At 34.7% G+C, this 14,944-nt stretch overlaps 1 protein-coding gene across 1 annotated transcript; it reads right to left on the bottom strand.

The window, feature by feature from the left end:
• Window positions 1-3,400: 3,400 nt before the first annotated feature.
• LOC149565558 (uncharacterized) lies at window positions 3,401-14,742 on the bottom strand. The gene is made up of 2 exons (XM_089816346.1): window positions 14,079-14,742; window positions 3,401-3,504 (listed from the first exon to the last, which is right to left on the bottom strand). Exons 1-2 carry the CDS (start codon window positions 14,740-14,742, stop codon window positions 3,401-3,403), a joined length of 768 nt encoding a protein of 255 aa, XP_089672472.1.
• Between the last annotated feature and the right edge of the window lie 202 nt (window positions 14,743-14,944).

The following is a 14,944-nucleotide window of genomic DNA, read 5'->3' as shown; positions in this document are numbered from 1 at the left end:
TGAGTAGTGTAGGTAAACTGAAACTTCTGATCTCCTCTCTCTAAGGATTACCAATTTACTACCTATCCTTGTTCAAAATTATTCAGTGTATGGCTAATAAATTAGAAAAAATTCAGCATAACTTCCTTTGGTCTAGGGGAAGCAAGAAGATAAGAGTAAATTTGGTTAGTTGGGATATAGTCTATAAATATAAGTATAGGGGAGGATTGGGAGTGAGGAAGATGACTGATCTAAACAATGTGCTTCTCACAAAGATGGGGTGGAATCTGATGAAGAGAATTCTAATTGGTGTACTATAATGAGAGCTAAGTACCTTGGTAATCTTAATTTCTCTCACTGTACCTAGAGAAATGATCTTCCTACAGGCTCTAAAATTTGGGGTAACATCATGAGAAATAAAACCCTTATGAAGGAGAGAGTAAGGTGGCTTGTGGAGAATGGTAACCAGATCAATTTCTAGGAGGATCCATGTCTTATAGATAAACCTTTGTCAAAAATTTTTTTTGGGTCTCTTTGATATAACCTCCAAGACATGGGGGCTAGAATGGTTGCAGATTATATTGGCTTAGGAAGAAAATGGAAGAAGATGAGGTTGCAATGAAATGAATTGATAGGAAGGACTCTGACTGATGAGCTGAATTCTTTGCTAGAAGAGTAAAGGATCCCAAGAAGAGATAGGACTGATGGGTTCATTTGGAGGGCCACCTTAGCTAGGAAATTCTTGGTTAAGTCTACCTACAAGCTAATGTTTGATAAATCTCTTGAACCTAATGACTGGGGAAATGTTTGGTTTAACCATTTAATCCTAAAAGTCAACATCTTCTAGTGGACCACTATCCATGGCAAAATTCTCACTATTGACAACTTGAGGAAGAGGGGGTTTCAAATACCTAATAGATGTTGTATGTGTAAGAGGGAGGAAGAGAGCATCAACCATCTATTCCTACATTGTAGCTTTACATCTAAGGTGTAGGGGAAAATTCTCCAGAAGTTAGAGGTGAATTGGGTGTTGAATGAGGATATGGGGCATTTGGTGAACTGGTAGGGACCCTTCACCCACCCCCTACTTATCAATTTGTGGTGGATTATTCCCCCCAGGTGTGTTGGGGTATTTGGAAGGAGCAAAATAATAGGGTGTTCAAAAATGAGGAAAGGGAGGTGAAGGTCATGGTTGATATGGTATTCAAATTGATAGTTTATAACATTAGATGCAGCAATTGGAGAAAACCAACATTCCCCCCTTCTACCCTGGAGGTTCGAATTGCAAAGTGCTGGTCATTGATGGATGGGATTATGGGGATTGAAAACTCTAATCTTATGGATAGAAAGAGAACTTGATGGAAACCCCCACTTGCTAATTGGGTCAAACTTAATTTCGATGGTGCCACTAGAAAGGAGGGATCAATGGGGGGAGGGATTGTCAGGGACAGTAAGGGAAGGATGTCATTGTCTTATTCCAGCCCATTAGGAAACATTTAAAATAATGTTGCATAATTGATGGCTCTGTAGTGGGATATAAAGTTTTTCTTGAGTGTGGCATGGCAGGATGTGCAAATTGAAGGTGATTCTAAAGTCATTATTGAGATTGTTAAAAGCAATATGAGGGAGGGATGGGCTGTCAAAAGTATTATTGATGATATCAAGAACCTATTAGCCACCCTCAATAGGTTTGATTTGAATCACATTTTTCGGGAGGGAAATAGTGCAACTGATGGTATGGCGGAAATTGGCTTAAAGCTGGAAGGTCTAAGAGGTTGGAGGAATTTGAATGCTTTGCCAAATTTGGTGAGGGAGTTAGTGAATAAAGAAATAAATAATTATGAATCCTAGCTAGTTACTATGTATAATGCTATTGTGCTAGTGGGGAAAAAATGTACTTGATGCTTATGTGGTAAGGAGAAAAGTCTTGGGTACAAGCAATAATTATAACTCATGGCCCAAAAATTAGAAGTTTGAAATGGGGGATTTTTTATTCATTTCCCTTTATGTAGCATCGTATGCTGTGTAGAAATTTTTTTTTTTAATAGATTTGTGGCATGTTGGGAATGATGAAAAATATTGGGGGAAATATCGTGGTGGCTGACTCATGATCTTTCTCACCAATTTGGTAGGTTCCATTATTACTATTAATTGTAATTATCATCTCCATTTAAAGGTTTATCTTTCTAAGAGTGAAGTATTTTTTAGGGACTGGGATTTGAATAGAGAGAGGAGAGAAAAAAATTACAGAGATGAGAGGTGACCTGATGCACATTGAACCGATTATGATCAATGATAGCGTTAGGAAGCCCTTGGTCTGGTACATTCTGAGGGAGGGAAATTTTTTCTTGTTCATGGAGACTCTCAATGGTCACAATGAGAATTGTTCTATGTAGTTTGTTAACTCATGGGAGAATCACAAAATGACAAATAATTGTATCTCGTTCCATGTTTCAAAGAAGGTGATTGCTATGGTGATGAGGGGAAGAAAATGGCAGAAAGTGACATGAGTGACTAATGAAACAAGTTTGCAACATTCCTTTGTGGAAAGTCAGAAATTAGTTCGGCACAAAGGGGGTTTCATGAGGGAAAAACTACCTGACTTGTGGAACGAGGTTTGTCTGATTTTGATGAAATATCTTACCATGGAAGGGAGCTATAGAGTTTTATACTACTACCATTTTTCTCTTCTTAATCATTTCTAACACTATTATTTTCTTTCACTTCCCTTCTTCTTGCTGCATGATCTTGAGGATACTGTTGTTGATGTGAAAGATAAAATGGGAAGGGGGGTTAATTTTACTATTCTACACTAGGATTTAATTTTTAGGTTGTACCAATTTCACCTTGCCCTGGTCCCCCTTAGGATTGTGGAAGTTGATATTCCTATTCACCCAAACCCCAAGCCCCAAATGGCCCCCCTTAGGATTACGGGTCCTAGAGCCCCTACCCCTCAACCCTCTCCTAGTGGGTCCCCAGTGAATCCATTCCTTAGGGGAAAAAAAGGAAAAGGTAACGAGAAAATGAAGATGATATTAGAGGATGAGGGTAGAGGGGGAAGGAGGAGGTCAGGGAGGTTGGCTAAGTCTTAGGCTAAGATGAAGTTAAGGAAGGGAGCCTCACAAGAGGAGGAATTTGATTCTGAGGATTTAGGCTGCCACAAAAGAAGAATGAAGGAGAAAATTGTTAACTTTGGAGTGGGAGGTACAGATGAGGTTGAAGAGGAGATTTCTAATTCCTCCAAGTTGAATTCATTAATGAGAAGGAGAATAAGGAGGTGTCACATGTCTCAAAAATGGTTGTATCCATGTGTGTAGACCTAACAAAAGATCAATTCCCTGAAACAATGGACAAGAAGCCTTCCCCTGTTAAGATCTCCTCCCTTGTTAAGTTAGGTTCTAAAAAGGCCACTAACCCCTTGCTATGCAGGATACTCAGGCTGGTAGGGACGAACATTTGTGCAATTCAAATAAGGTTGGTAATGAGTTGTGGGAGAGAATCCAGGTGCTAGAGGAATGAATGGGACTGTTAACCAAGTTTACAGTTAAAGTCACTCATGCAGTAGCTACCACTCTATGCCTATTGAAGGATGCCAAAGGGGACTTGCCCAGGTAAGGCTCCAAGCTACTTTTTGACTTCTTTGTGGAAGACTAGGCGAATGTCCTTCTGGGGAAGAAGGAGGTCAAGAAATATTAAGGGCTTCCCCCTTCTTTTATTTTTCCATGTTGATAATCCGTTGGTTTACAAACTTTTTCAGTTTTAAGGCTGTCACGCATTTGTTTTTGTTAAGTGACTTCAGCTTGTTAGCATGCATTTTGTTTAAAGCCTGTAGTTACTTTTATAATTATTGTACAAACTTCTATTGCTTGTTAACGAACATTTTGTTTAAAGCCTATAGTTATTGTAATAATTATAGTATAAACTTCTATTTTTGTTTTAAAAAGCATTAGGGGTTAGTTATGTTCTGATGGTTATTTGCTGGTAGTCGTCTAGCTAGTTTGTAATGGGCTAGCCCCCTTGTTTTGGCTTCTTTTATTTCAAAAACATAAATAAAAATAAATATTATTTCAAATAAAATAGATTGTAATGTTTGCAATATGGTGGCATTACCTTCCACTTCTCAAAGATTACAAACATTAATATTAATTTTTTTTTAAAATTTTGAAAAATATTTAAATAAAACACATACATAATCTAATTAAATAATGAATAATATAAACTAAATATATGATTCCTTTATTTTAAATTAATCATTAACTTTAATAAAATACAAATTTTATTGATAAGGTGACCTTTCCATCCACCTTAATGATAAAATTTAATTATGAAACATCAAAAATATAAATATTTTTAAATGTGCAAATATAAAACTATTATGAAACATACATATCTAAAACATGCAAACCAAGAAAATTTTGAAATATGCAAATCTAAAACCAATATGAAACATGGAAATGTAAAATTAAATTGAAACATGCACATTAAAAAATCTGCAAATGAAATGTATTATCAAATATCTATATCAAATAGATTTTGAATCAATTTGAATTCTAAATCTAAATCAAACATACAAGGCTAAACTATATGAAACTTATTGAAATTGAAATCTAAATCAAAGGAGAATATTATAACTAATTTTGAAACTAAATCTACATTTAAATCTAAATAAATAATTAAATCTAAATCTAAATGCAAAACTAAAATAAACTAAAATAAAATAAAAATAGAAATCTCACATGCAAAAAATTACTCCAAAACTTTAATCTACAAGTCAAAAACTCTAATCTACTCCAATAATCTCCACCTCTTCCTCCCTGTAAAAATACAAAATGAGGAGCACTTGTTTTATAACATATGAGAGACTCCTCATATCCCCTAATAGATGTCTTTTGACATTCCACGAATTTGTTTCAAATTCCCCCACTCCCCACAAAAAATAAGCATATCGAATGTGCATGCAAAAATATATTTAACAAAAAGAAAATGTTTTATATTTAAAAATTTAATGAAATTATTTCAGGCTTATGCTTTTGGCCTATTTTTTTTGGTCCTATTTTTTGGGTCTTATTTTTTGGCCCTTGTTTTTGGGCCCTATTAGTTCGGCATCCATTTGGCTTAATATTATTTTGGCCAGCTATTATTTTGAGAATGTTTTTTTTAAATTTAAATTTTATAATTTAATAATGATAAAATATATATTAAATATATGATTCATCTACTTTAAATAAATCATTATCTTTTAATAAAATACAAATTGTATTGATATGGTGGCAGTGTCATCCACACTACTGATAAATTATACTTTGAAACATGAAAATATAAATACTTTGAAACATGCAAAAGTAAAACTATTATGAAACATTCAAATCTAAAACATGCAAACCAAAACTATTTTGAAATATGCAAATCTAAAACTAATATGAAACATGCACTTTTAAAATATGCAAATAAAAAGTACTATAAAATATATAAATCAAATATATTTTGAATGCAAATCTTTAAATCTAAATCAAACATGCAAGACTAAATTATTAAATCCGAGCCTAAACAATTTTGAATAGAATTCTAAATCTAAATGAAACTAATTAAAATTAAAATCTAAATCAAAGTAGAATATTATAACTAATTTTGAATCTCAATTTACATCTACATCTAAATATAAATAAAAAATAGAAATCTCACCTACAAAAAAATTACTCCAAAACTTCAATCTAATCCTCTAGTAATCTCCACCTCTTCCTTCTTGTAAAAACATAAAATGAAAATGAAATGAGGAACCTTTGTTTTATAACTTGTGAGAGGCTCGTCATATCCCCCATTGGACGTATCTTCACATTCCACAAATTTATTTTAAATTCCCTTACTCCCCACAAAAAAAAGCATGAATGTGCATGCACAATTATATTTATCAAAAAAAAAAAACATTTTGAAACTATTTCCACCCTATTTTTTCGGGCCTATTATTTTAGCCTCCATTTGGCTTCTTGTTATTTCGGCCAACTATTATTTTGGGAATTATTTTTTATTTTATGATTTAATAATTTAATATTTAATTTAAAGTTTGTAACTAATCCCTTTTCTTTTATATTGACAAGGAGTCTTGACATATTCTCGTGCTGGGCATTTGTGCTGCCATTGTATAGAATGCCTCTTGGTGTAATTAATTTTTTTCTCTCTATCTGATATATCCTTGTGGTGGGTCATTCTTGTTTTCAAAATAAAGTTATTATGTTGATTTGTGAGGGAGATGAGAACCCATTTTTAGTCATATACCAAATAAAATATAAAACATATTGATATCAGGTTGCCTTCTCAATTGATCCAATGGGGTTATAGATTGATCAAACAAGAGAATAATTGGATTGTTTCCACTATCCACTGCATAGATGAAGAAACCCACCAAATTTTCTAGGAGAATTAGAAGGCAAAATGATGCATGGAGAGGCAAAATTTAAAGATTAATATGTTGAATCCTAAACTAGGCAAGCTAAAATGATGGTAGTAAACATTGAATGTGGAGAGATATACGTTGAACTGTATGTAGGGGCACAAATCTAAGATGAATACATAATGCAAAAAAATACAAGAAAAAAAAAGGATGGGCCTACAATGTTTGTATATTCACAAGATTTGTCTAAGTCAATCTATGAACTTTTTATCTCCATTAGCCATATCTAAATAGGGGCTAATTTAATCCTAAGGTCTGGAAACACGTTAGAGGAAATTTTTTGAAGGGGAGGATGTTGCTTGTAGGTAGACAGTGAGTGTTTTTGGTTATCAATGGAAGCCTATGCAAGTAAAGGGGCAATTATTTTCTAGAGTTTGCACTTGCTAGGGCCTGCATTGATGATTAAGGCCTAGTCAAGTTTTTTAGGTATCTTTTGAGGATGCTATCATCTTCAAGTCATTGAAAATAGTAAAAACATGGTTGAGATAGATTCATGTAAGGAGGGTGCTACTGCTAGAATGGGAAATTATGACTTGTGGATTATGGGGATTGCCCATGCAGATTCAAAATTGATCATAAGAACATTTGTGAATAGGAAAGAGTATCAATTGGGAAACATGTGTAAAGTTTTAATGGCCATTATTCCAGTTCGAATGAGAAGATGTACGAAAGTAAGGGGTCACATAGGTAAATTGAGGAAATCACATATAAAATTAGCACCACCAGAGATAGGTATGACATGCATTTGGGAGCCTGATTTGTTTGAACCACCATTCTTGATAGGGTCAAAGCTAGTTGGGACCACTATTTTTTTTACTAGGTATTTTTTTCCATATTCACATAAGTATTAGTTGGGGGCACTCTCCATTTTGAAGCTCACAATTTTTTTAAGGAATATTTGATATGATATATCCAACATACATGGGGCATTGTGAATTCTTTGTATTTTTATATACAAACATATAGAATGAAGATGTCCAAAGTGCCCTCTTATAGACAAGAGAAAGCTCAAATGTGTGGGACCTTGGGAGTCAAACTGGCATAGGGGACTAAAATTTGATGATGTGGACTTAATAGTGTAGACCCCAACAAATGAAGTAGAGGCATACACATGACATGCAAAATGAGGAGGCCATCTTGGTGAGGATGACACATGTCAATGTGCCATGGAGTTGCAATGAGAAAGTGGGCCTAGGAAATATGATCTTAGGATTGTGATGACATGAAAAGTGGTAGTGAGATGTCTAGTTGGACAAATGAGAAAATGACAAATGACGCACGATAGAGTGAGATTTGATTAAAGATTGATCAAGATCACCAACTTCACAATAGCCCATCATGTGGTGCATGTGGGTCTGGTTGATTGAGAAGTGATGAGGACAAGGTAACCAATGGAGTGCTGTCACATGGTACATGCAGACAAGTCAACCAAGTTTGACTATCAATTGGAGGGAAGAATACAAATCAAAAGCCTAGGTAATTTCATGTATTAGATGTATTGGGGTTTCCATGTGAGAACATGAAAAAAAGATTAAAATACTCAATAAGAAATATTGGAAGGAGTCTAAAATTGAAGTGGGGTTGCAATGAAATGTGAGGGAAAATAAAATTTGGAGAATAAAGTTAATAAAATAATGACTTGGGTTAGTTTGTCCACCCACATTTTTTTTGTCTCCTCATTATTGAATATGGCTAGTTTAAAGGGTTTCAACTAGGGTGTGGTGGTTGCTATTTTGTAGGGTAAACCTAGTGCAATTTTAGGAGCCAATGCCTACTTCACACAACAAGGAGATAGTTGATAATTTGTACTATTGCCATAGCTAAGGGCATTAACCATTACAATCTAAGAACATAGATAGTCATGACAAGGATATATAACTTATGAGAAGAGGATCCTCAAAAGGAAGAGATCTTGTTAGAAAGACATCTACCCTCAAGAGGAGTGTATGAAAACATATGAAAATTCATGAAAAAAGAGGGGAAGAAGAACAATAATTCACATATTCAACCCCCTGGATATAAGTATAATAGAGATCCTTGGTTGAAGCATGAAAAACTTTAAAATACATAGTAAGGAAAATGTTTATAATGAACATAGTTTTGCAAATAAAGAAGAGGCAATGATTGAAGACATGCACCTATTATTTATAGGAGAGATTTCTGATTAAGACACAAATTGTTATAGGAAAATAATGTAACATGATAAAAAATTCCACTATACTAAGGAAAGTCAATTTTTAGATAAAGAGAGATAAAAAGTATGCAAAAAACCCTTCCTCCCCAAGAACAAGGCAAGGAAGAGAAGTCTATTATGGATATAACAAAATATTGTACGATATAAAGATGAAATGTAAGCAACAACCATAATCCATCCATGCACAAAACAAAAAACCTTATATCCAAGAAGAAGTATCATAGAATAATGCAATGCCATAGAGAAAATTAAAGCAAGAAACATCATAGGATATGTAATCCCAAACATGATAATATGCTAGAAAAGATATCACATATGAAGTAAACTATAGATGATTATTAAATGAGAAGAGTTAGAATCCAAGGCATGAAAAAGATATTTTCAGGCAACAAAAATCATGTCATACATGAAACAAAACATTACATACCCATAAATAAGAATGTACCATGAAATAATGCAAATATATAGAGAAATCAAAGAGGGAGATGAAATGATACCATGTTATTCCTACTTGGTTATCATGAAAGGGATAAAAAATAGATAAAAAATCAATGAGAGAAGAGAGAAATAAAATCCAATATATGCCTTAAATAATAGATTCTTTATAAAAAAAGGTGCACTCACAAGCATAAGATTACACTCAAGATGACAATCCCTATGTAACACAATAAATGCATGCAAGAGAGGACATAATATTATAATAGAATAAAAATTGATACATAATATTGGGGCTCATTGCATTGCACAAGGACACATTATATCTTTCTAAGGGGCTTCAATTTATGTAGATATGTAATTTCAAGCAAACATAAGATTGCACTCAGGATGTTAATCCATAAGTAACAAAATAAATGAATGCAAGAAAAGATGTCATCATATAAAAGGAAAATAAGTCATAAATGAGATAAAATGGATCGATGATATAAATATAAAAAGGAAATAGGGCCCTTGACCCCCAAGTGAGGAGACAAAGGAAATGACTATTATGTTTCTCACAAAGTAGGACAATGAGCCTATAAAAGATAGGCTAACAATGTCACATAATTAGGAGAAACATAATAGGGAACTAGATGCATCAAGTAGGATGATCATGGAAAAGATACCATTTTTCATTGCAATTCATATGAAGCATAACATAATTAATGAATTCTTTATATTGAAAATAAGGATGAAGCTTAGAAAAAGAAGACCTCTTAGGCGTAATTAGATTGAAATGCATAGTCTCATGAATAAAGGTGTTTGATTAACAAATTCAAGGATGTATGATTTGGATAGAAAATTAAGGTTGTTTAATCTTGAATAGTTGAGAAGCCACCCATAAGGTCAATGTGATTAAGGTCCTTATGGTCTAATGCTAGATTTTTGAAAATAAGGTCACAATGATTTTCTTTTTCAACAAGACCTAATTTTGTTTAAGATATGTATTTAAAGGAACAATAATAAGTATCAAGGGTGTGGTTTTATATTTCTAAAGCACTCATAAGAGAAGGATAGAAAAAAATAATAAATGTACCTCATGTATAAAAGGAATAAGATGTATGCAAAGTGGTTGAATAGTAGGAGAAGTAACAATGCTATCATCTAAAGGTGTAAAAGTTACCTCATGAGAAAGGGAATAATCCATGTCCTCATCTAAGGGTTAATCTAAAATAGTAGCATTATTCAAGGAGGGAAGAAAGAACACATTAAAGGAGGATCAACCATGAAACAAAAAAATTTCACAAGGGAGAAAGTAGTCAATATTCCTATCCAAGGGATCATCCTAAATAGTAGCACTATCAAGGTTAGGAACATCATGAATCACTAAAGGTTGATCCACATTATCTTTTAAAAAATTACCCTAGGGATGAGAATCAATAAAAGGAAAAACTAAGTTCTTATCATATGTATGAAATGGAACATCTTGAAGAAGATAGATGAAACCTAGAAACAAAGATAATAACCCCATAAAAGGAAATATGATGACTATAAAATATATGCAATTGAAAAATGAACTAGATTTTTTTTTTTTTTGTATACAGTGAAAATATATGAAATGAAATCTATATGAAAATAATGTAAATGAAAAAGGAGCTATAAATACCACTAATTCAAACAATAGCATGCAAAGTATATGTAGATACACCAAGAATAAATTTAACTCCAAAATTAAGAAGAGGAGACTTGTTGGGTTCACCAAATTTGTAGGGGGAAAAATGAATCCACTAACCTATGCAAAGATGGAGGATAAAAACCATGATTCATGTAGGCCCTATTAGCACAAGATCAAGTGCTAATGCGTAACCTAATGCAAAAGGGTGAATTGCTTGGATTTACTTTTTCCTTACCACCACAAAGAGAGGGTTTTATGAAAGTAAGTATAAAAATATACATGTATATCTAAGTAAAAAGGGAAAGAAAACTCACCTTGAGGCATCCAAACTTGAAAATGGTCTATCATATGTTGTTAGAAACTACTGAAACTGAAAATTTGGACCAGAAATTGTGAGATCTACAATTGTGAAACATATTTTGGATATATGAAGTTCTGCAAAATGGATATTGAAATGTATTCTCTATTTTTATTTTTGAGATATGTAGCCTACAAGAAAAAGGGTTTTTGTTTTTTTGATAGTGGGTTTTCCTTGGTTAAACCCTAGTTTAGGAACTAACCTTGAAATTGAAATTGAAACCAAGAATTCTAGCAAATAGTCAAAATAGATTTAACATGAAGTAATATAAATCTATGAATATGCTCTTGAATTTAGGAAACAATCAAATATGTTGTTCCAATATCCTTGACTCAACTTAAAATACCATAGGAAAGAGTAAAAAGTAAATCAAAACCTTTGTGAATGAATGTGCTTGGAGTTCACCTTAGGTATGAATGTAGATCTTGGAGAGATGAATGTAGAAGATGCGACAAAGAATCCCAAGGGTATGAAGGGAGATCTTGAATTTTGAAAATTCTATGAAATAACTTTCATGAATTACTTCAATTGCTTGAATATGTTGACTTAGAGATGAAACCATTATCCATATAGGAATCTTGAGCCTAGAATTCTTATTAGAAGAGTTTGATGCAAGAGCATCTAGAGGTATAAGGGCAATCCTGTGTCAACCAAAAAAATGTACTTAGACTTAGTTTTTGTTTCATGTGTTTTCATTTCTGGATACCCATTTGGGTCAAATAAAGGTTCCAACTCTCATAGTTCCACTATTAGTGTTCTAGGATAGAGTATTTGAACACTTTGGGATACGTGTAAATGCCAAAAAAAAAGGAGTATGTAATTGACCCATAATTTTGGTGAACTAGAAGGTGTAAATTGGTTGGATGATTGTAATTGTAATTTAGAGCATTCCAGAAAAAGAATCAGGTCAAAAGGCCCCACGATTTTAAAGTTATCGCAATTTTTTGATTTTTTGAGTCCTAAGAAGGCTTCAAAGCCAGGTTAGGGGAATTAAATGACCTTGAATAGGGCCAAAAAATGGGGGATGAGCAAAGCTATTCATAGGGCTATAGAGTGCTTCGACAGCTTTTTGAAAATGTAAACGGTTCATCAATCGGAGCTACGGTTCAAAAATTATGCCTCCCAAAAGTTCGGTTATCATTTATGGATTCATCTAATTTTTTGCCGACTTCTAATGCAACTTCTAGAGCCTTCTATTTGGTTGGTGGATGCCAACTAGCACTTTCTGTAGGAGTTGATGAAATCCAACTCCGCAGTCGCCAAGATCACCTACATGCAAATAGCTTGCTGAAGAGAAACCGAAAGAGCAAGAGCTTGAAGCAAACAATGCAAGAGAAAATATTTCACAATAGGAAAATGAAATTGCTATGTGAATGGATTGATTTACAATGAGAGAGAGACCGTTTAAAAAGGCCTCATGGAAGCTTGTAGAACAAGCTGGAAGGAGGTAGAGGACAAAAATGACAACTCAGCACATATCCACAAAAAGTGGAATATGCTAAAAAAGGAGCAAACTCCCAAGTTGTCAACAACTAACCACTACATGCATTGAATGCTAAATATTAAATAAATGCATTAACCTAAGTAAGCTTAAGTAATAGAATAAATAATTAATTATTAATTATTTACTCTAACACCCCCCCCTTAAGTGCAAGTTAGGGGAATGCCTTAAGCTCCTAAAACTAAGATGAAATGCATAATGGGTCCCGACAACGAGGCCATGTTAGGTACCCATGTACAATGCAACCTCTGTAAAATAGAGAAAGAGGGAAAAACTTGTGGGAAAAACCCTCCTCCAAAAAGAGGTAAAAAACAACATGCTAAAAAAAAAAAAAAACATGAAGTGAAGGAAGGAAAGGCCTCAACCAATCCCCCCAAGGACAACTTCCACCAGAAATGTTTCAAGAGACTCTCTCAAAACCATAAGTACAACCAACCCCCCCATGAGAATAGACACCAAGCCCCCCCCATAATGATGGAGCTCCTGTAGAAATGATCAAACCAATGAAACTCCAATTCGGAAGGAACAAAGGCACGTAACAAGGAAATCCCTGCGTGAGAGGAGCAACTGGAAAGCCTAGCTGATGTCCATAAGAGAATGTATGAGGAACCAAAAAGGGAATTCCCAAGGCAGGTGTGATGACATTGTCATGAATGTCCACTGAAGTATCTGCAACAAGTGTACCTGGAGTCTCAATAAATGAAGTTGGAAGATCAGATGGAGCAGAAGGAGAATCTTGTAGAGAGGAAAAGCCCTCAACTGGTTGTGGTGTGGCAGTCAAAATAGGGATCTCAGGAACAATACAAAGGTTCAAGTGTCCTGACTACACCACACGATGCTCCTGCGAAAGTGAAGTAGTGTGCTCCAACAATGGAGATGGTGGACCAAAGTGTGAGAAAGAGTAGAGACAAGTGGAAGGATCAACTGCCCCTGTAGCATGATCTTGAATGAAGACTGAATCAATAGTGAACTCAACTGTCTTCCCTGATCCACTGCGTGTAATCTGAGAAATCGAGAGAAGGTTAGCAGACAAAGATGGAACATACAATACATCATTGAATATACCATCTTGGATGTGAACTGAACCATTCCCACAGACTGGTAATGCAGTGTTATTCCCCATGAGAATGTGAGGAATAGGACAAGCCTCAAGAGTGGAGAAGACACCTTGAGAAGATGTCATATGGTGAGAAGCACCTGAATCCAGTATCCAAGGAACTTGTGAAGGAGATGCAATGGAAGCCTAAAATGCATGACCCTTTCCAAGATCTGATGTAGATGTTGAAGAGGTGGAGGAAGACTGAAAAGAAGACCCTTGTGAGGTAGAAGAGGATGGAGAAGAAATAGTGCTCTTCTGAAGGAGAGCTTGTAAATCAGCAATCTGTTTCTCATAGCCATCACATTTCTTCTGAAAACAATGTGCCTCATCATGAGATCCTTTTCCACAATAGGAACAGGTAGGAGTCTCAGTCTTCTTTTTCTCCTTCTTCTTAGAAGATGATGAACCAGTAGAAGAGGGATCAGATATCTTCTTTGACGTCTGCTTCTGTGTAAGCAATGCCTGTGCTTGTGAACCTGAAAGTGAATCCATCTGGGTAATCTTGGACTGGTCACGGGTTAACCGATCAAAAAATGTCTCAAAAGAAGGCATCCTGTGTCGATCACCCAAGGCATCCATAGTGGAGTAGAAAGTGGAAGAGAAGATTTGATACTGTCCCTTTAACTTTGAGAGTATCAAAAAGATACACTCATCATCTATTTTGTTCTTCCCACATCCTTGTAAAACTGCACGCAGGGATTTGAACTTCACTAGAAAGTCCTCAATGGTGGGAAAGTTACTTGGTGACAACGAAGTCAATTCTGCATCCAACTGAAGTGCTCGAAACTCATTCACCTGTCCAAACAAAGTCTGAAATCTCTGCCAATAGGCCCGTGGAGTAGTCAAACCATCCAAGTGAAACAATAGGCTGTCTGAAATGTTGAGTGCAATAAGCCCCATGGCTTCATCCATCTTGTTCCTATGCTGTAGAATCTCAAAAGGTTGTTGGAGAACAGGCTGATGTTCATCCAGACAAGACCATAGACCTTTGGACATTAGAAGTCTAGGCATTTGTGCCTTCCACGTGTGATAGTTGTGTGGTGTGAGACGGGAAATAGAGGGATCCGCCATTGAGAGAAAGAAGACAGAAGTAGAAGGGTCTTAACTGAAGTAAATTACAAAAAATAAAGACACACCCCCACAATCGTACAAAAATATCTCCCAAATACCACAAAAAAAAACTAAGGAAAGCAAAAAACTGGAAAGGAACCTAGATTTCTTGATGCAGAATAAGAGGAAACAAAAGCCTCTAATTTGACGCCAAAAATGGAAG

This window comes from Cupressus sempervirens, chromosome 3 (assembly GCF_028749045.1).
Source record: "Cupressus sempervirens isolate cs-2001-9-10 chromosome 3, ASM2874904v1, whole genome shotgun sequence".
NCBI classification, from domain to species: Eukaryota; Viridiplantae; Streptophyta; class Pinopsida; order Cupressales; family Cupressaceae; genus Cupressus; species Cupressus sempervirens.
Note: the sequence above shows the minus strand (reverse complement) of the source record. Positions and strands in the feature narration are given on the sequence as shown.